The sequence below is a fragment of the Chanodichthys erythropterus genome, chromosome 3, assembly GCF_024489055.1.
Source record: "Chanodichthys erythropterus isolate Z2021 chromosome 3, ASM2448905v1, whole genome shotgun sequence".
NCBI classification, from domain to species: Eukaryota; Metazoa; Chordata; class Actinopteri; order Cypriniformes; family Xenocyprididae; genus Chanodichthys; species Chanodichthys erythropterus.
The window spans coordinates 69,448,686-69,471,185 of record NC_090223.1 but is presented as its reverse complement, the minus strand read 5'-3'; the positions used below and the strand labels follow the sequence as shown (position 1 = coordinate 69,471,185).

The following is a 22,500-nucleotide window of genomic DNA, read 5'->3' as shown; positions in this document are numbered from 1 at the left end:
GATAAAACTTTTTTTTTTTTGGTGTCTCTTCACATTTACAAATGTATAATTAATGAATTATTTAAAAAAAATTAGATTCCACAAAGGTGTACAGCAAATCTGTATAAAATAGTTATCCCCCTAGAGGGGGATACCACACCCAGCAGGCCCATCTCCTTCAGAACTGTTCTGTAGTACATGTAATGATTTAACACATTAATAAATGTACATTAATAAAACCTCAACAAATATATATATATATTCCTAAAACTCACTCCCATCCTTGCTGGGCAGCATATCTCCGCCCAGAAAACGGATGACCGAACCGAGTTCTTTTTAAAATTAGCTGCCTAACATCCTCATCCTCATCCGTTCATAAAGCAAATAAAAATTCGTCAATACATCACATTCTAAGACGTAGGTTAAATACACTGTACAACAGTTCACTAACATATGAGAAAAATCGACCAAATTATCATATGATAATAAGTATATATTTTATGATATAAACGTGTATCATTTCGCTTAAAAATATCTTTACAAAGTTGTTCTAATTAATAAAAAATTATACTTTACACTTGACAAATTAACGCAGCTTTAACGAGTGTACATTGAATGTACATTCAAAATCAGAGAGGATTGTGGGTAAATAGTGAACGAATGTAGGGAATGCAGAATAAAGGTAAAATATATGAAAAATACAGCATTTTCAAAAAAAAACAAAAAAAAAACGAAGCATTAAGACATGTTAAACTGCCCCAGAAACAAGCCTAGAAAAAAACACTGAACCACCCATTTAAAACGTCTTAAAAAGGCACATATGTACACCAGGGAAATCTAAATTTTCTAGGGGACCATACGGGGGGTACCCCCCAAACTAACAACATTTTCTGACCAGGGTAATTATGAAACCCTGCGTAAGGCCCGGCTTATATTCTCTTTAATGAAATCTGAGGTAAACGTGTATTTCTACAAATGTGCGCACTTTTGGACTAAAAGTTTGTATGTGTGCACTGTGATTATAAATAAATGGGGCCAAACATGACGGTTTGTGTCTCGTTATTCTATTAATAACTACAGATTGATTTTTACTGATTATTAGTTTCATTGTAAATAGTGTTGCAAATATCTAAGCTATCTAATACTTCAAATCTCAAGGTTAAATCAGAAGATTTTTTGTAAAAATGTAACAAAAATATATAATATAAGATTATATATATCTAATATATATATATATAAAAATTATCTTGTAAAATAGTTGGATTTCTGTACACTTCTGTGATTGAAGACAATGCATGACTTTTATTTTGGAGTAGCGACATGACGTCATAAGACTGCACCGCACTCCTGCATCTGCTGTGATTCTGCTGAATAAAGGTTTGTTTTAATGATTTAAGCTGTTTTAATCGACGGAAACAGTTTTGTAGTTTTAATAGTTTTACCAGCGATGTTTAATGAGTTTATTTACTATTTAATGTAACCTTGTGATTCTTTATCTAACTGTAATGAAGGATTTTGGCGTGAGTAAAACTCATCCACTGATGAGAAACAGTAAACCTGCGTCTCATTTCTCTCTATATATAAATCATAAATCAGTTTATCATGAACACGAGTTCAGTCTCTGGAGAGTAATGATGGAGAAACTGAACTTTTCAACTCAGTCAATTGAATCAAACACTTTGATAAATGATTCACTGAATCACGACTTGTGCTGTTCGAACATGAATGAGAACAACAAACACTAACAAACTAACTAATCATGTTTTCATCAAAGTGTAATCATTTAAATATAATCTATAACTCGTTAAATACCAAATGTAGATCATAATTATCTAAATATGAAGTTTATTAATTTGCAGTGTTAGTTTTGAGTGGTTTTTTTTTATTCCAACATTAGGTCATTGAAGACTTTTAACTCTGTTTAATTATTCTCTACTTACAGTTTATTAAAGAGGAGACTGAAGAAATGAAGATTGAGTTTAATAAAGATGAGACTGAAGATATGAAGATTGAAGAAACATTCAGTGTGAAACATGAAGAAACTGAGGAACAAACAGGTTGGTTTTATTCTCACAACTGAACTCAGTCATTTGATCATCATTAATATGTCCAGCTCTACAGATATAGAGAATATACAGAAGTATAATCTTACAGATAATATTACAGAGTTCATTCATTCCAGCATAATATCATTCAGGTATAAATTCCTGTCTAATTGATCGTGAAATGGTTTAATTAAGGTTTGCAGATGCTGAATGAATTTCTAGTTTCAAATGATTGTTAAATAGCAGCACAAAATCTGTGAAATTAGCGAGGGAAGGGCATTTAAAAAACGAACTGGAACGCAGACTCTGAATTCACTCAGTCGTTTCATTCAAGTGGACTTACTGTAGAGCAAGAGTTAGGGTTTGGTTTAGGGCTGGTTACTTGTAATTAAAGGGTTTGTTCACAGAAAAATCAAAATTCTGTCATTTATTACTTACCTTCATGCCGTTCCACACCGTAAGACAACATCACTTTAAAATTCAGTGTTTCCATTAAATGTGATCCCGGACCACAAAACCAGTCATAAGTCACACGGGTATATTTGTATAATAGCCAACAATACACTGTATGAGTCAAAATTATGCAACATTAAGTAAAGATCATGTTCTATTAAGATATTTTGTCCATTATTTTAGTCCATTATATTCAAACAAATCATGTATGAGCGCTCTCTCTCTCTTTCTCTCTCTCTCTCTCGACGCACTGATCACATGTTGTATTTCTGCACAGACACATTTCAGTACATTCACGTTGTTTTCACACACATTCAGGATAATGTTTGGATTTGTCCTGTGTATGTTTCTGTGTACTTCAGTAACTACTTATATAACTATGTATATATGACAACTAAGGTGATTATTTTTGGACCCTCCAAAAACAGAAATTCTATAGCCAATTACTTAGACAATCAAAAAATGCAAAAAATGTAGGTGTTATCTTTGATTCTGAGCTTTGTCTTGAAAAACAAATTAGCTCAGTAGTTAAAAACAGCTTCTATCAACTGAGAATCATTTCCAGACTTAAATCATCACTTTCCTTTCCAGATTATTCATGTTATTCATGCATTTATCACATCACGGCCGGACTATTGTAATTCGCAGTACCTTGGCCTTTCTCAATCCTCATTGGCACATTTGCAGATGGTCCAGAATGCAGCAGCTAGACTGTTAACATGATCATATCACTCCAGTTTTAGCTTGTTGTCTTTTTCAGAATTCAATTTAAAGATGTTGCTGTTTTTAAAGATCTTAATGGACAAGCATCATCTTATATCTCTGATCTTATTTACTTGAACTCAGCTCCTATAGGTCCCTCAGATCTGCCAATAACTAACTTACTATAAGTGCAAATCAGCTCCATTGCATATTCCAAGCAATCCCAGATCAAAAAAAAGTGCAGTAAAATACACTTTTTTTAGTACACTTAATACACTTCCATAATGTACTTAAAGTGCTCTATTTCCATGCACTTATTTTGTATTTAATGTACTAAAAGCTCTTCTTTTTAGTACTTCTTTATATAATCTTAAGAACATCTAAGTGTACTCAACTTTGCTATTTTGAGACACCATAAATTTGAACTAAAATGTGCTTTTAATATACTATCTGTATTTAAAAAAATGTACTTAGTAACATCTTGTAGTACATTTGAACCCATCTGTTATGATCACCGTCTGTTCCTGTCAGTTCCCGGACTACATTACCCATAATCCTCTCTGCCAATCACCTGCACTCACTCCACCAATCACTATCACTAATCACCACACCCAGCTGCAGTACATTAACAGGACTATAAAGGACTTTCACTCACACCACCTCACAGTGAGGTCTTGTTTACCCTGTGTGACATTTCCCTGTGTTTATTGTCTGCCTGTTTATTGTTACTGATCCTGACTGTTTCCTGTTTATTGACCCGTTGCTGCCTGTCCTGACCCTTGCTTTGTATACTGACCTGTGAGTGATATCTGCCTGTTCCTTGACCACGATTCTGCCTGTTCCTTGCTGTTCCTGTTCGCTCCTGATTGACCCTGCCTGTACGACCACTCTCACCTTAATAAAAGCTGCAAATGGCTCTTACTATGAGTCCGCATTCATTACACCATCTATCATACACACAATTTTTATGGAAGTGTACTTAAAAAGTGTATTTTATGGCACTAAATATATTTAAATTGTGCTTTGTGGACACACTTAATATATTAAAAATTATACTATACTAAGTGCATATTAAATGTATTATTTTGAAACAACTTGAAGTACAAGCAGCGTATTTCAAGATGTACTTAAGTTCATGTTTTAAGCTATTTGCAATATATTAAATTAAAATGGACCCATTTTAAGTACATTTAGTGCAATTTAAGTGTATTTCTTTAAATACATTTACAATGTACTTTTAAAACTTCTGCTATTACAGTTCGATCTGAAGTATTGTTTTAATGTGCTTTATGAACATTTCCAATACAATTTCAGGTCATTACAAATGCATTAGCATAACACTATAAAGCTGTTTTTATCTGTATACACACACACACACACACTTTGAAATCTAAAAAAATTAATGCACTGTAATGGTGTACACAATATGTAAATATTCTTACAGTACGTTAAAAAGTACAGCAGCATTTAATCTTTTGACTAAAATACTTTAAAATAAATAAAACATTTCAGAATTTTACATCAGTGAATAAGAATTACAATGCAATTTTCTGAAAAAGTCACTGAAAAACAAAGTACAGAAGTGAAGTGTATTTTTTTTTAACAAATGTAAGCATGCAAATGCCTGAACCAAACAAAGAAACAAAAGAGTTTAAATGTCACATCTTCAAGTGGAGGGTCACTTCTTTGAGCACAACTGGCATTTTCTGCAACTGAGGTCTTGTAATTCAGACACTACTATTTGAAGGCTGCTTTATCACAGGATCTGTGAAAGGGAAAAAAGGAATTTGTATAAAATTAACAAATGAATAACAGTTTTGCATCCATGATTGAATATACAGTGTTTTATAATTTGCATTGATATTCATTAGAATTTCATATCGTCATCAAGCTTGACATACGAGTGTCCATTTTATTCTCTTGTCTGTCGTCACTATGCAGCACTCACACTAAACATAAGATTAGAAGAAGCCCAACAACCCTATTTACAGTGAGCAGAGTTCAATCACAAAGTCATTGATATTGATATTTGAAGCAATAAAGAAAACTGAGTTACAAAAATAAAAAATCTTTATAACAGAGGTGATACGACATTAAAACACTCTTCGCTTGTCTCTGCATTCAGATTTCAGTTTATTTTTTAATTTATGCAAACAGCATACATTTTCTTTACGCAAACAGCAACTTAAAACTTACCTGTAACTTCTGCGTGCAGCGTCTTCATCTGATCGCGTCTGATTGGTCAAACTGAATGTAGCTGCATTGAAAAAGACGCACTGTTACACTTTGTATCAAAAATACGACTAGCATAGAAAAGTAAAGTTAATCAAATACAAATCTTACCTGGAGTCACAAAATAACGGGGTTCCAAAAGCCACACGAAAGAAAAACTGAGATATTTTAGTGAAATCTCAGAGATTTATATCCCTCCGATGAAAGATGATTCATCAAAACGTTTCAAAAAGGCATCGAAAAAACAGTAATGCATATGAATCGCATGGTCTCTTCCAAGTGTTCTAAAGTGACACGATCGCTCTAATATATATATATCATTTAGCAGTTTAAATTAGTCTACTATTAACATTCAAGGCACATAGGCTTCGTATGCACAGCATATCTGTTAAACAGCTTCTCTCAGGTGAGAGCCTGCAGCTCATTATCATAAGAACCAATCAGAGCTGTTCAGCGACCTTGAAACCAATCAGGTTTCCTCACGTGTGTTACACATGTTGATTAAATTTAAACACAAGTAAATATATAGCAAACTTTTAAGTATCATTGGAAAATGGATTTATGGTGCATTTCAAATAATATGATGTTGAAATCCTTGTGGAAATTCCAGTAGTATACTATTACAATTAACATGTAACGGACAACAGCCTTTAAAGTAGTATAACCGTTTAAAATATGCTTATGGCAAAGATAAATATGCTTATGGCAGTGCTCAATAATAGTTGACAAATGTTTATAATACATTAAGTTGGTACACTGTAAATGTTAATGTTTTTCAAAATATCTTTATTTTGAAAATTTTAAAATTCTAAATATATAAATATTTAAAATAGGATATATTGCAGTAGGCCTACACATGGTTATTAAGTACATTTAAACCCACTTAAAGCTGAATCCTTTTGCTATTTTCTTAAAGTACATATAAAAATACTTTAAATAAGAGTAACATAACTAGGCTTTCTGTAAATACACTAATTTCACTAAAAGTATACTTGTGTTCAGCAATTTTTTAAAAAACGTATCAAAGCATATATTTATTACCAATGTACTTCTAGTAAACTGTTTAGAAATGTATTAAAAATATGCTTGTTTTCAGAATATGATAAAACTGTAACTAGCATATATCTATTAACAAAATACTTCTAGTATACTGTTTAGAAATATATTAAAATGCAATTCAAAATATTTTTAATGCACTTTTAATAAGCATATTGGGAATAAAAATGTATTATTAACAACTTGCATTTCAAGTATATTTTTTAATACATTTAATAATAGGCCTACGTCTTTTTCACCTGTTTACTTGTAATTAATTCATTTTGTACTGTATTTTTCATGAAAATCCATTAAAATTGAACTTAGTGACAGTATATATAAAATCCAGTAGAATTTTATATAAAGCATTCATAGCACACTTTTAAGTATTGCACTTATAAAACACTATTTGTTATACTTTATCTGACTACACTTAAAATCATTTGAAGTGTTCTAGTGCATTTATATTAAGTGTACTTAAGTACCACAGGTGGGAAAATGTACTTATGACTAGAACATTAGTAATATATTTGTGATTGTCATTTAAACTTAGAATTACTTTGTAAAAGTCTACTAAAATTGAACTAATTTTAAAGCATTGAAAGCATACTAATACAACTTTTCTGTATATTTTTGCAGTAGTATACTTTATTTCAATGCACTAATAAACTATTTAAATGTTAGTGAGAATTAGTGCATTTATATTGAGTGTACTTAAGTACCACAGTTGGGAAAATGTACTCTTAACCAGAACATTAGAAATATATTTGTAATGAAATGAATTTCATTTAAACTTAGGTTTACTAAATAAAAGTCTACTAAGATATAACTAATTTTAAAGCATTGAAAGAATACTTCTTAGAATTACACTAATAAAACTCCTCTGTATATTTTTGTGGTAGTATACTTTATTTCAATGCACTAATAAACTATTTAAGTGTTAGTGCTAATTAGTGCAATTATATTAAGTGTACTTATTTACCACAGCTGGGAAAATGTACTTATGTCTAATACATTAATAATATATTTGTAATAAAATGAACTTCATTTAAACTTAGGATTACTACATAAAAGTCTACTAAGATTGAACTAATGTTTAAAGCATTCAAAGCACACTTTTAACAAATACACTAATAAAACTCTCATGTATATTTTTGAGGTAGTATACTTTATTTCAATGCACTAAAAATCAATTTAAGTAGTACTGGTATTTAGTATACTTTTCCAAGTGCAGTGAAGTACTACTGAAGTACAAATATACTTTGAAATAGTGTATGTATAGTGTACAACTTTGACACTTTTATTTAGCACCAAAATAATGTACTACAAATGTACTTGCTTGTATTTAAGTATTTTTTTTAATGCACATTTAATGACCTGGGATCAAGAGCTCAGAGAGGTACGTTTAAAGTAGCTAGACAGATTCTGCCAGTGTTGGTTCAGTGTAAACAATGATGTACTTCTGAGTCCTTAAGATGGAGGGAAGTTAGCAAGGGAAGGGCCTAAAAATCTGAACTTGAGCGGAGTACCTCAACAGGACACTTGTAGATTTTGTTTTGAGAAATTAATTACCGATCATGAGTCTCTAATAATGAGCTGATGAACCTAGAGCAGGAATGCCCAATCCTGTTCCTGGAGATCTACATACATGCAGAGTTCAGATACAACCCTGATCGAACACACCTGCCCCTGAAGATCTTAGTTCACTGCTTCAGGTGTGATTGATCAGGGTTGGGTCTGAACTCTGAATGTACTTAGATCTCCAGGAACAGGATGTCTAGTGTTTCATTTCTATTCAACTGTGCTCCGTCTGTTTGATGCACATGTTTGTACTGGTATTCATTCACTGAAGTCTGTGAAGTTAACCATAGTTACAGTATAACCAGTTTTGTGCTGAGAAAACACATCTCATAAGCACTCATTCTTTCCGTCTAATATCACTAGTGTGATGGCTCTGTATCTGGATCGCTAACCGTGCCGGAGTACAGAATGGCTAATACTATTGTGTGTGCTATGTATGACATTACAACAACAAATATCTTCTATCACTTATTGAATAGTAAAACACTTTTCAATTAATTTAAATAATTTGAGTATGTTTAGGTTTATATCAGGTCTGGTGATGAACGTCTCGGTTACATAGGTAACCCTCGTTCCCTGAAGGAGGGAACGGAGACGTACGTCGGACAGACCGACGAATAGGAATCTCGCTAGAGAGGCCAATCTACTTCGAGTGTAACTAAACGAGCCAATGCACATTGGCATGCAATCATATGCATCAGCTGCTTGCCTCGCAGCGCGGGTATATAATGAGCAGCAGGTGCGTTGCATCTTCAGGTTTTCGCTGAGGAGCCGAACCGAGCAGGCGGCAGCATCAGCAGGACAACGCCTGTGGCGACGGGACGTACGTCTCCGTTCCCTCCTTCAGGGAACGAGGGTTACCTATGTAACCGAGACGTTCCCATTCAGTCGGTCACGTTCGACGTACGTCGGACAGACCGACGAATAGGAATCCCTACCAAAGCGCCACAGGAGCTGCCCTCTTCCAGCGCTCTGACGTGAGCCACCTGAACCCCTTTGCCTAAGGACGGTGGGACCAGGCTCACGCAGAGAGGGTCGATCACTGTTGTTCCCAAAACCCACTCCGTGCGACAATTGGATAACGCTGGGAAAGCGTAGCCTTACATGCGATAAGGAACGCTGCGGAAGCCATATCCTTCCCCGAAGGAGTTATATGGATAAGTACATATGGACTAACCTTGTAGGTTGTACAACATATGGAAGAACTGGGGTGACTCCACTCGATGAGAGATGGGTTCTCCCAGAGGGAAAGACACAGGCTTCGTTTAGGAGCAGCCGTGGAAAAAGCCATATGGGATCCCCGTAGGGTCACACATATGGAACCCAGCCTAAATCCGGTTCTCAAGGATACAACGGAGTATAGGCCTGGCGCCAGACGCTCCGCCACGTCAGCTGCCGAAGGGTAACCGGAGGACTCAACAGGGTCTGCCCGTAGGGACTCTCTGGAGAATAGAATGCGCATGTAGCGCAGCAAGCCGACACTAAGCCGGGGCCTCTCCGTGCCTCTGACCTGAGGCGAGAACACGGGAGGAGACCGGCTCGACACGAAGGCTATAGTATCTAGCGAACGTGTTAGGTGTCGCCCAGCCCGCAGCTCTACAAATGTCTGTTAGCGAGGCGCCACGAGCCAGCGCCCAGGAGGATGCCACACCTCTCGTGGAGTGGGCATGCAACCTGAGCGGGCAGGGCACGCCCTGAGCTTGGTAAGCCAGGGCGATGGCATCCACTATCCAGTGGGCCATCCTCTGCTTGGAGACAGCCTTTCCCTTCTGCTGGCCTCCGTAACAGACAAAGAGCTGGTCTGAGGTCCTGAAGCTTCGAGTTCTGTCTAAGTACAGTCGCAAGGCGCGAACTGGACAGAGCAAAGCCAGGGCTGGGTCTGCCTCCTCCGAGGGCAGCGCTTGCAGGCTCACTACCTGGTCCCTGAAGGGAGTGGTAGGAACCTTGGGCACGTAGCCAGGCCGGGGTCTCAGTACCACGTGGCTGTCACCCGGCCCGAACTCTAGGCACGATTCGTCGACCGAAAATGACTGCAGGTCCCCTACCCTCTTGATGGAGGCCAATGCCACCAGCAGCAAAGTCTTCATAGAGAGAATCTTTAAGTCTACTGACAGCAAAGGCTCAAAGGGAGCAATCTGGAGTGCTCTGAGCACCAGAGTAAGGTCCCAAGAGGGTATGGAGGGGGACGAGGAGGATTTAACCGTCTCGCCCCCCTAAGGAACCTGATGACCAGGTCGTGCTGACCAACAGATTTGCCATCTATGTGGTCGTGGTAAGCGGATATGGCAGCAGTATGGACTTTGAGGGTGGAGGGGGACAGCCTACGCTCCAACCCTTGCTGCAAGAAGGAAAGCACGACTCCGATCGAGCATCTTCGGGGGTCTTCTCGACGAGAAGAACACCTCTCGACGAACAGGTTCCACTTCGAGGCGTAAGCACGTCTCGTAGACAGTGCACGTGCCGAAGTGATGGTGTTAAGTACCTCAGAGGGTAAGTCACCTAGAACCTCCGCGTCCCGTCCAGGGACCAGACATGGAGTTTCCAGAGGTCTGGACGCGGGTGCCAAAGAGTGCCCCATCTCTGAGAGAGGAGGTCCTTCCTCAGAGGGATGGGCCAGGGAGGGGCTGTCGCGAGGAGTGAGAGTTCTGGGAACCAGGTCCGGTTGGGCCAGTAAGGCGCAACTAACAAGACCTGCTCCTCGTCCTCCCTGACTTTGCACAGGGTCTGTGCAAGTAGGCTCACTGGGGGGAACGCATATTTGCGCAGGCCCCGGGGCCAGCTGTGAGCCAGTGCATCTGTCCCGAGTGTTCCCTCGGTCAGAGAGTAAAACAACTGGCAGTGGGAGGTTTCTGGTGAGGCAAACAGGTCTACCTGAGTCTCTCCGAACTCTCTCCAGATCAGCTGAACCACCTGGGGGTGGAGTCGCCACTCTCCGGGCAGCGCAGCTCGTGATAGCTCGTCGGCCACACGGGGGACATGAATGGCGCGAAGCGACCTCAGATGCTTCCGACTCCACAGGAGGAGATGGCGGGCGAGTTGCGACATGCGACGGGAGCGTAGACCACCTTGACGGTTGATGTACGCAACGGTCGCAGTGTTGTCCGTACGGACCAGTACATGCTTGCCCTGAAGCAGGCCTTTGAGGCGGCTCAGAGCAAGGCGTACTGCCAGCAACTCGAGGCAATTGATGTGCCAATGCAGATGGGGTCCCGTCCAAACCCCTGAGACTGCATGCCCGTTGTACGTGGCACCCCAGCCGGTGGTAGAAGCATCTGTGAAAACCACAGCATGCCGGGACACTTGTTCTAGGGGCACTCCTGCCCGAAGAAACAAAGGGTCCGACCACGGACTGAAGGTTCGGCGGCACTCCTGAGTGATTGGCACCCGGAACGTGCCGCGTTGCCACACCCATCTCGGGACTCGGCCGTGAAGCCAGTGCTGAAGCGGTCTCATATGAAGCAGACCGAGCGGTGTTACAGCCGCTGCAGCCGCCATATGCCCCAGGAGCCTCTGAAAGAACTTCAGTGGGACCGCTGTCCTGCCATTGAACGTATTCAGGCAGTTCAACACCGACCGAGCACGTTCCTCTGTGAGGCGTGCTATCTGTTCGACCGAATCCAACTCCATACCGAGAAAAGAGATCCTCTGCACTGGGGCGAGTTTGCTCTTTTCCCAGTTGACCCGAAGCCCCAACTGGCTGAGGTGACTGAGCACCAAATCCCTGTGTTCGCACAACTGATCCCGAGACTGTGCTAGGATAAGCCAGTCGTCTAGATAGTTGAGAATGCGAACACCCTGTTCTCTCATGGGAACAAGGGCTCCCTCCACGACTTTCGTGAAGACGCGGGGAGACAGGGCCAGCCCGAAGGGTAGGACTCTGTACTGATATGCTCGACCTTCGAACGCGAATCTCAGGAATGGCCTGTGTCGCGGAAGAATCGAAACATGGAAGTACGCGTCCTTCAGGTCGATCGCTGCAAACCAATCTCGGGGACGGATGCACTCGAAAATGCGTTTCTGCGTGAGCATTTTGAACGGTAGCTTGTGAAGGCTCCGATTCAAAACTCGCAGGTCCAAGATCGGTCGTAACCCGCCGCTTTTCTTGGGTACAATGAAGTAGGGGCTGTAGAACCCCGACCTCAAATCGGCTGGAGGGACCGGCTCTATCGCGTCCTTCGCCAGTAGGACTGCGATCTCCGCACGCAGAACAGGGGCATCGGCATCTTTCACTGTAGTGAAGAGGATGCCCCTGAACTTGGGGGGCGCCGGGCGAACTGAATCGCATAGCCGAGCCTGATGGTCCGAAGGAGCCAGCGAGACGGACTGGGGAGCGCTAGCCAGGCTCCCAGAGACCGCGCAAGCGGCACCAAGGGGACCACCGGCGTACCCGCCGCGGGGCAGCGAGGTGGAACGCAGGGACGCGGCCCGGGAGGCTCTCTGTGTGAGGCGGCCCGAAGCGGGGTCACAGTGTGCTGTGCAACACTTACCTGCTTCCACGGGTGGACAGAGGGAGCAGTTGAGGTTTTGCCTACCTGCTGCTCGCTGCTGTCCGCTGGCGACAGAAGAGGTGGATGAGAGTGGTGAGGTTCTAGCCCTCCCACTGCTCTCCGAGCCCTCTTCGGACCCGGAGATAGAGGAAACTGCTCTTTTATTGAAAATTTGGGTACCGCTGACCGTTGAGCCAGCAGCGGAACAAAAAGGGGAAACAAAAGATTCTCCACCCGGCCCTCCTCCGGGGGAAGGAGCGGTGCGGTCACCACCTCCTGAAGAGCAGTCCCGTCCATCTCCGGGTCGCCCGTCCTAGGGCTGCTTGGACTTGGCCTTGCCACCCTTCTTCTTAGGGGGTGGCTGGACGCTCCACGATGCCGCTTGGATGGAGGCTGCTGCTGCTGGGGCGTCGGAGCGGGGGCGGCTGCAGGGGGGCGCCCTCGGCGCAGGCAGTCTGAGGTGCCGCCGGCGGTGGAGGTGCAGCAGCTGACCGCCTCGGCAGGATGTGACTAATCGCCTCTGACTGCTTTTGTACAGCCGAGAACTGTTGGGCAAAGTTCTCGACCGCGTCGCCGAAGAGGCCGGTCTGGGACACGGGGGAATTAAGAAACCTGACTTTGTCGGTATCCCTCATGACCGCAAGACACAGCCAGAGATGGCGTTCCTGGACCACCATGGTGGACATCGCACGACCCACTGACCGCGCCGTAACCTTCGTCGCTCGGAGCGCGAGGTCCGTCGCGGCACGAAGTTCTTGTAGAACTTGCGGATCGTGACCACCCTCGTGCAGGTCCTTCAGTGCCTTGGCCTGATGGACCTGCAACAACGCCATAGCGTGTAAGGCGGAAGCGGCTTCCCCACAGGCCTGATAAGCCTTGCCGGTAAGATCCGACGAGTACTTACAGGCCCGGGAAGGGAGAGACGGCTCCCCCGCCAGGTGGAGTTAGGGCACAGTTGCATAGCAACGGCCCGTTCCACAGGGGGTATGCGCGTATAACCCTTAGCCGCTCCACCATCAAGGGTGGTGAGGGAGGAGGACCCACCGACACGGCTTCGGGCAGTAAAAGGTGCCGTCCACGTGCCAGTGAGCTCTTCATGCACCTCCGGGAAGAAAGGCACTGGGGTGGGGGGCTGAGAACCAGCCCTTGCCACCCCGAGATACCAATCATCCAACCTCGAGGGCTCGGGACACGGTGGAGGGTTCCACACGAGCCCGACCCTGTTGGCGGCCCGGGAAAGCATAGCCATCATTTCCGGGTCTGAATCGGGCACAGTCGTCACTCCCGAGGGAGGCAGCTGCGCCGAATCGTCATCCCCAGAAGCGTCAGGCTCACCCTCCGATGCAGCGATCGACATCCGGTCGTCTTGGGGAGCTCCGAAGGATACGGATGGTACACACCTCTGGGGTGGTCCACCGCGTTCCCCCGGCAGCTCTACTGGCTGCGGAGCGCAAGAGGGGTGAGGGTTCCTAGGGGCTTGGTTCCCCGAAGGAAACGCGCTCACCGTGATCCTCAAGTCACCAGCCCCGCCGCCCGAAGCAACCCTCTGAGGAGGATTGGAACGAGGCGTCGGGACCGGGACCCCTTTGCAGAAAGTGGAGTCTCGACCGCAGCTCCGCGACGGTCATCTTCCCACAATGGGTACATGACTCGTCCACAGACGCCGCCTCAGCGTGCCTCAAGCCCAAGCACGCTATACAGCGCTGGTGACCATCCCGAGGCGCCAGGTAACGACCGCATCCAGAAACACACAAGTAGAACGACATCTTTAAAAAGTCGCGAACTACTCGTGTAAGCTCTTTCAAGGACTGACTCTTTTAGGTGCTGAAGCACGCAGGGGAAAAGCCGCTGCAGCACAGACAGGGAAATGTGCAGCCTGTCGTGTGCACTCTCCTTGAAGGCGCTCTCTTACCAGCTGTAATAACAGCTTTTTAGCGCTCTAGGCGCACCGTTTCACCAGCCGTGAGAACGGCCTTCACGCTGATTACAGCTTTTGCTCAAATAAAAAAGGCAAAGAAAAACAAAGGAGAAATCGGCCCCGCTGCTGCGCTGTCCGCCTGCACCGCAACCAAGAGACGTCTCGAAGAGCAGACTCGTTCACACTCGTGGTTTCAGTAGCTATCTTCTTCAGTGTTGAGAAGGTTTGGCTCCGAAGCGAAAAGCTGAAGATGCAACGCACCTGCTGCTCATTATATACCCGCGCTGCGAGGCAAGCAGCTGATGCATATGATTGCATGCCAATGTGCATTGGCTCGTTTAGTTACACTCGAAGTAGATTGGCCTCTCTAGCGAGATTCCTATTCGTCGGTCTGTCCGACGTACGTCGAACGTGACCGACTGAATGGGAACAGAAATTGTAGTTTGTAAATTCCTCCATCAATGTCAGCTCTCCTCTAACAAACTGATGATCTTAACCAGATGTGAAAAATACAGCAGACATACAAAATGTGCAGTGGTGAGTCCCTTTGGACAAGGTTTGAAAACCACTGGTGTATAAGATCTATAGACGGGCAACTCTGGTCCTGAAGGGACACTATTCTGCAGAGTCCATCCCTGATCAAACACACATGTAAAAAATTAACCCAACCCTAAAATGTAACGGTAAAGGCTGATTTATATTTCTGTGTCGCACCTTCACCCGAGACGCTGCGCAGTATGCTAGGGGTGTGCACAAATAGTCCAATATTTGAATATCCGATCTGTAATTTATATTCGAAAAAATAAAAAGACTATACGAATTTTACTATGTTGATCTGCTGGCCGTAATGCAGTGAATCCATGATAAATCCTAAGAAATAAAAATACAAAGTTCTGGCATGAAACTCTAGATGGCACAGACTAATAGGTCCTTTAACACAACCTGCTAATTATCGCATCATTATCTATAGGTCACAGATGATTGGTTCCTGCTGTATTAGTAGCCAATGAGCTTGTGTGCTTAATATTTAAATACATGAGTAAGTATTGCTTAGTAGCGCAGCATGCTTCAGAATTCATCTAAAGCCGGGTTCACACTGTGCGATTTATAATAGTCCTTTACGATGGTTACTTGTTACGTCTGGAGACTTTATTTTATTTAATTGTTTTGTGTGTTTTTGTGTTTTCTTTTTTTGTTTTTCCTACATGTCCACAACTACCTTGCTGAGGGAGGTAATTGGGTACACCTGTGGCTGATTGGCTGCCCATTCACATCAGAGCCACTGATTGGCTGCACCCAAGAGAAAGCCAGCATATAAAGACAGCCCTGTCTCACAACAAGCTGAGAGGGAGAGGGATGCAGATGGTTGTTTGCCACATGGACTTCTTTTCTCTTGCCCCAGATAATGCCACTGTGTTTTTGGTCCGTGATTATTGTAAACCATTGGTGCTGCTGTGAACGTAGTTGAAGACTTATAGGCTTTGTTTTCTTTAGAATGTAAGATTTATTTTAAGTAAATCTGTAGGGAGGTGGGTGCCTTTTTTTGTTTGAAATTGCTTTTCTCCTGGTTATTTGTAGTCAGGAAGATAGGCAAGTTCATTTGTTATTTTTTTTTTTTTTTTTGGTTATGTATAGGTAAGTTATGATTAAACTTGAGTTAGGAATGTTTTGTTTGTTATGTTGGCCTTTGCCCCCTCCTGAAGCTTATGTTCTTCCTTTTATCTTTTACATTTGATTTAATAAATCTCCTTTAAGAATCATTGGTTTTGGATGTGTGTTGCTGGGGTGGGAGACAAGAGGTTCCTGTGCTCTCTCTCTCCAAAATTTTGTTACTGCCATGTCATTACCCCTAGACTAAAACGGGCTGGCATGTAACAAGTGGGGGCTCGTCCTTTCAAGTGAAAGTTTACCGTGGCGTAATTGTAAGTATCTGCTCATTTTCTTTTGTTCTGTTTGGCTGTTTTCTTTCTGGTAAGGGAGAAAGCTCCTGTGGTACTGAGAATTATGGAATTTGATTTGATTTCATTTACCCTTTCTCCTACCATAGAAGTTTTTGAGCGTTGCAGGAAGGCAGATTTGTTGGTAATTGCAGACTTCTTTAATGTTGAGGTTCCTAGGCAGTCTACCAAACAAGTTATTAAAGATCACTTGCGAGAAAAGCTGATTGAGGATGGAATTTTGCCAGATTACTCTGCCATCAGTGCTGAGGGACAACCTGGGCTTGCAGCAGAAGCTGTGGCAGGTGGGGTTCTTCCTGGTCTGGCGACTGAGTCTCTGGGTGAGTCTATGTTAGCTGTCAAGTTGAAGGAGTTGGACCTTCTTATAAAAAAACAGGAGTGTGAGGGTCAAAAGATCAGGCTTCGTGCTATAGAGGCACAAGCGGATAGGGATATTAGGATGCGTCAGTTAGACTTGCGTGCTCAGGAATTAAATCAAAAACCGGTTCCTATGCCTCGCTCAAGATTACCTTCTATGATATCTCCTGCTACTTCACCTGCCGCTGTTGTACCTCAAAGTGCTGCTTTGTCTTCCGTCGTTTCACCTGTTGCTATTTTGCCTCAAAGTATTGATAATGCAACTTCTGAGCCTGATTTTGATGTTGGCAAGTATCTTAAACTCGTACCCCCATTTAGAGAGGCAGAAGTGGATTCGTACTTTGTTGCCTTTGAACGGGTGGCTATGAAATTACGGTGGCCAAAAGATGTGTGGGCTCTTTTGTTGCAGTGCAGTCTTTCTGGTAAAGCGCAAGAGGTTTGCTCCGCCTTACCAATAGAACAGTCTCTTGACTATGATGTAGTAAAATCTGCCGTTCTACGAGCGTTCGAGTTGGTGCCTGAGGCATACCGACAAAAATTTAGATCACATGTGAAAACAGCCAGACAGACATTTGTTGAATTCGCGAGGGAGAAGAAAACCCTTTTTGAGAGGTGGTGTCTCTCCAGCAAGATTATGTCTCTTGATCAGCTTCAAGAGCTTATCTTGCTGGAGGACTTTAAAAGTTGTATTCCGGAAAATGTTGTTGTCCATTTAAATGAGCAGAAAGTTGCGAACCTTTCCGACGCCGCCGTTCTGGCCGATGAGTTTGTGTTGACTCATCGGAATGTGTTTCCCCCTGCACGTCGTGTTAATGTATCCCCTGCCGTTTGCGAAGTATCTGATAGGGAAGCGACCCGTGTTTTCTCACGCAATGGCAAAGGTGAGGCACATTTGAGTGTCCGTCGTAAAAATGCCTCCGGTGATAAGCGAGCTTGCTTTTATTGTTTTGATACCAGTCATTTAATTTCTGACTGTAAAGCATGGAAGCAAAAGAATTCTGCTTCCAAATCTAAAAGTGTTGCACTCGTACACCCCGTGTCTAATGAGAATCATACAACCGCTCCTTCCTACCAGCCTTTCCTCCTGACTGGCTCAGTGTCTCACTCAATTGATTCTGAGTGTAAACCTGTCACCATTTTGAGAGACACTGGGTCAGTTCAGTCATTTATTTTAGAGGAGTTATTGCCCCGGTCTATTGAAACTTACTCTGGTACAGATGTGCTTATACGTGGAATTGGAATGCAGTGTATAAATGTTCCTCTTCATAATGTGTACTTGAAATCGGAACTCGTTACAGGTACTGTAAAACTTGGTGTACGTTCTCAGTTACCTGTCGAGGGGGTGGGCGTTATCTTGGGAAATGACCTTGCAGGGGGCGAAGTTTTTCCCTGTCCAATTGTGGTGCGTAAACCTACCATGAGTGAGAAACCCGACTTAGCACGTCAATTTCCTGCAGCTTTTCCTGCATGTGTTGTGACCCGTGCTCAATCGTCTAAATTCAGAGACATGGTAGATCTCTCTGAATCATTTTTGGCGGTACCTGATGAGTTAGTGGAAGATGAGATACCAGTAGAGTCAGAACATTGCCCTAACTGTGAGAGTGCAGTTACATTTCCTTTAAAGATTGGTAAGGAGCAATTGGCTGCTGCACAGAAATCAGACCCCTCATTGGTACATTGCATAGAAGCTGCTGTTCCCCTGTGTCAAGTGTCTAATGCTAAGGTAGCTTACTTTTGGGAAGATGCGGTACTCATGCGTAAGTGGAGGCGTGAGGCTCATGAGGATTCACAAGAATCGCCCCAAATTGTATTGCCAACTGATTACCGAGGGCAGGTATTGCACTTGGCTCACGAACATGTGTTATCAGGACACATGGGTGTCACAAAAACCTTTCGTCGAGTTTCACGGTACTTTTATTGGCCCGGATTAAAATCTGATGTATCTGACTTTTGTAGATCTTGTCCTGTATGTCAACTGGCGGGAAAGCCCAATAAAAAGATACCAGTCGCACCTCTGCAGCCAATACCGGTTATGAAAGAGCCTTTTGAGCGCTTGCTTGTTGACTGTGTGGGACCAGTACCCAAATCCAAGTCAGGACACGAATACATTCTAACAATAATGTGTACCGCAACACGTTTCCCAGAGGCGATTCCTTTACGCTCGATTAAAGCTAAAGTCGTCATTAAGGAATTAGTGAAGTTCTGCACTACCTTTGGTCTACCTCGTGTTGTACAAACTGACCAAGGGTCAAACTTTACATCTAAGGCATTCACACAGGCTCTTGTTGAGTTAGGGGTTAAACATCAGCTTTCAAGCGCCTCCCACCCTGAGTCACAGGGGGCGCTTGAAAGATTTCATCAAACCCTTAAATCAATGTTGCGCTCCTATTGTATAGCCAATGGGAAAGATTGGGCTGAGGGTCTTCCTTACCTTATGTTTGCTGCCCGTGAAGCAGAGCAAGAGAGTCTTGGGTTTAGTCCAGCTGATCTTGTTTTCGGCCACACTGTGCGTGGTCCTTTGAAGCTATTAAGTGAGCAATTATTAGCTAAAGACTCTCTGCCTGTGACAGTAATTGACTATGTTAGCACTATTCGTGAACGATTGCATAAGGCCAGCAAACTTGCTAGAGAACATTTGGTTGCAGCTCAGTCAAAAATGAAGACCCATTACGATAAAAGAAGTGTGAATCGTAGTTTTCAACCGGGTGACCGTGTCCTTGTCTACTTACCCGATCCAGGTTCTGTGTTTCGAGCTAAATTTTCGGGTCCCTATGAAGTCAAAGAAAAGCTCAGTGACACCAATTATGTCATTCATACTCCTGACCGCAGACGCAAGACCCGCCTATGCCATATAAATATGTTGAAGCGGTTTATTAAACGTGGGGAGAAGCCTGCTTCCTCCTCTGTTTCACCTGTTGCTGTGGTCACTGCTAGTGTAATACCAGAAGATGAACCAGCTGAAAAGGGTGTAGAAATTGCAGCTAAACGCCTTCAAAACTCTGTCATATTGAATGACTTGCCGAGCTTTCTTGTATATTTGACAAGAGAACAGAGTGACCAGATTATTAGGTTGGTTCATGACTACCCCTCACTCTTTTCTGATGTGCCTGGCAGAACGACCATGTTAGAACATGACATTGATGTAGGTGAATCTCAGCCAGTCAAGCAACATCCTTATAGAGTAAATCCTAGGAAGCGTGAGATAATGGGATCTGAGGTTGAGTACATGTTGCAGCATGGACTAGCGGTGCATAGTCGGAGTCCATGGAGTTCGCCCTGTTTATTAGTGCCTAAATCTGACGGCTCCTATCGCTTCTGTACTGATTACCGTAAGGTTAACTCCATAACAAAGCCTGACTCATTTCCTTTGCCTCGGCTCGAGGACTGTGTTGACAGAGTAGGCTCAGCCAGATATGTCACAAAATTAGACCTGTTAAAGGGTTATTGGCAAGTGCCCCTAACTCCCCGTGCAGCTGAGATATCTGCATTTGTCACTCCTGAACACTTTCTACAATATCAGGTCTTAGCTTTTGGAATGCGAAATGCACCTGCCACCTTCCAGCGCCTTATGCAGGTGGTCTTGTCAGGAGTGCCGAATTGCAATGCCTATCTAGATGATGTAGTAATTTATTCAAAAACCTGGGAAGATCACGTAAAGTCTTTGGAGTTAGTGTTCAGCCGCCTGGCTGCTGCCTCTCTAACCTTGAATCTTGCTAAATGTGAGATAGGTAAAGCTGTGGTAACCTATCTGGGAAAACAAGTTGGCCAGGGTTGTGTTAAGCCAGTTGAGGCCAAGGTTACTGCCATACTTGAGTTTCCTACACCCCGTAACAAGCGTGAACTACGCAGATTTTTGGGTATGAGTGGGTATTACCGGGGGTTTTGTTGTAATTTTTCTACTGTCGTGTCATCTCTTACTGACCTCCTCAGTACTACCAAGAGTTTTAAGTGGAGCACCGAGTGTGATAATGCTTTTAAAGCCGCAAAAGATCTCCTTTGCCATGCCCCAGTGTTGTCTGCACCTAATTTTGATTTGCCTTTCAAACTCCAAATAGATGCCAGTGCTACCGGTGCTGGAGCAGTCCTGCTGCAGGAGGACTCCTGTGGTATCGATCACCCCATCTGCTACTTCTCAAAGAAGTTCTCAAAATGCCAACAACGTTATAGCACGATTGAGAAGGAGGCACTTGCCTTGCTTCTGGCTCTCCAGCATTTCGAGGTTTATTTGGGAAGTAGCGCCATGCCTATCGATGTGTATACTGACCATAACCCGTTGATCTTTCTCTCCCGTATGTCCAACTCCAATCAACGTTTGATGCGCTGGGCTTTAATTGTCCAGGAGTATAACCTTAACCTCAAGCACATCCGTGGTAAAGAGAATGTGGTGGCGGATGCACTTTCCAGGACTGCAGATGCAGAGATTTAAGGGGTTTGGTTAAAACAAACTGAGTTGAGAAGCAATAGGCTTGTTGCATTACTATTAGAGTTTTGTGTGTTGCTTGTTTTTTACAATCTAGGGGTTGTAAAATTTAACGGTGGGAGTGTTACGTCTGGAGACTTTATTTTATTTAATTGTTTTGTGTGTTTTTGTGTTTTCTTTTTTTGTTTTTCCTACATGTCCACAACTACCTTGCTGAGGGAGGTAATTGGGTACACCTGTGGCTGATTGGCTGCCCATTCACATCAGAGCCACTGATTGGCTGCACCCAAGAGAAAGCCAGCATATAAAGACAGCCCTGTCTCACAACAAGCTGAGAGGGAGAGGGATGCAGATGGTTGTTTGCCACATGGACTTCTTTTCTCTTGCCCCAGATAATGCCACTGTGTTTTTGGTCAGTGATTATTGTAAACCATTGGTGCTGCTGTGAACGTAGTTGAAGACTTATAGGCTTTGTTTTCTTTAGAATGTAAGATTTATTTTAAGTAAATCTGTAGGGAGGTGGGTGCCTTTTTTTGTTTGAAATTGCTTTTCTCCTGGTTATTTGTAGTCAGGAAGATAGGCAAGTTCATTTGTTATTTATTTATTTTTTTTTGGTTCTGTATAGGTAAGTTATGATTAAACTTGAGTTAGGAATGTTTTGTTTGTTATGTTGGCCTTTGCCCCCTCCTGAAGCTTATGTTCTTCCTTTTATCTTTTACATTTGATTTAATAAATATCCTTTAAGAATCATTGGTTTTTTTGGATGTGTGTTGCTGGGGTGGGAGACAAGAGGTTCCTGTGCTCTCTCTCTCCAAAATTTTGTTACTGCCATGTCATTACCCCTAGACTAAAACGGGCTGGCATGTAACAGACTGTACGAACATGATCCTCATGTCACACTGTTGGATCTCATCTGTCATTAATGTCAGACTGCACGACAGCCTCATGAAAACTTGTCCGGAGTTTTACATCATCAAACATGACAGTGAGCTGCGTTACACACGGGACAGAAATGGTGGCTAACAACGACATCTCTATCATTAATTTTGATGACGTTTGTCTTGAAAAACGAAGGCAATTTGGCGATTGTCGTAGGAGAAGTCACACTGGAGGATTGTGCGCAAAATCTTCTGACACTGCCAGAACTTCGTCTGAGGTAAAATTTGATCGCAACGGTCATTAACCGGCTGAAGGTGAACATGTCAAACTAGCAATCAAAGATGACAGATTTTACGCGCATCGGAGAAAAGAGCAAGGCTAGCATTTGTGCTTATAAAACTTAAACTTTTTAATTAAAAAAAAAATGACCAATCGTTTCGCTAGATAAGATCCT

At 43.0% G+C, this 22,500-nt stretch overlaps 1 protein-coding gene across 2 annotated transcripts; it reads left to right on the top strand.

Moving 5' to 3' along the window:
• Window positions 1-1,308: 1,308 nt before the first annotated feature.
• On the top strand, window positions 1,309-22,411 carry LOC137005821 (uncharacterized). 2 transcript variants are annotated; one of them, XM_067366474.1, is made up of 3 exons: window positions 1,309-1,356; window positions 1,922-2,036; window positions 15,665-22,411. In XM_067366474.1, exon 3 carries the CDS (start codon window positions 16,437-16,439, stop codon window positions 21,171-21,173), a length of 4,737 nt encoding a protein of 1,578 aa, XP_067222575.1. In that variant the 5' UTR covers window positions 1,309-1,356; window positions 1,922-2,036; window positions 15,665-16,436; the 3' UTR covers window positions 21,174-22,411. The 2 variants fall into 2 exon arrangements, with proteins under 2 accessions (XP_067222575.1, XP_067222576.1); XM_067366475.1 differs by having other exon boundaries at window positions 15,661-22,411.
• The last annotated feature ends 89 nt before the right edge of the window (window positions 22,412-22,500 follow it).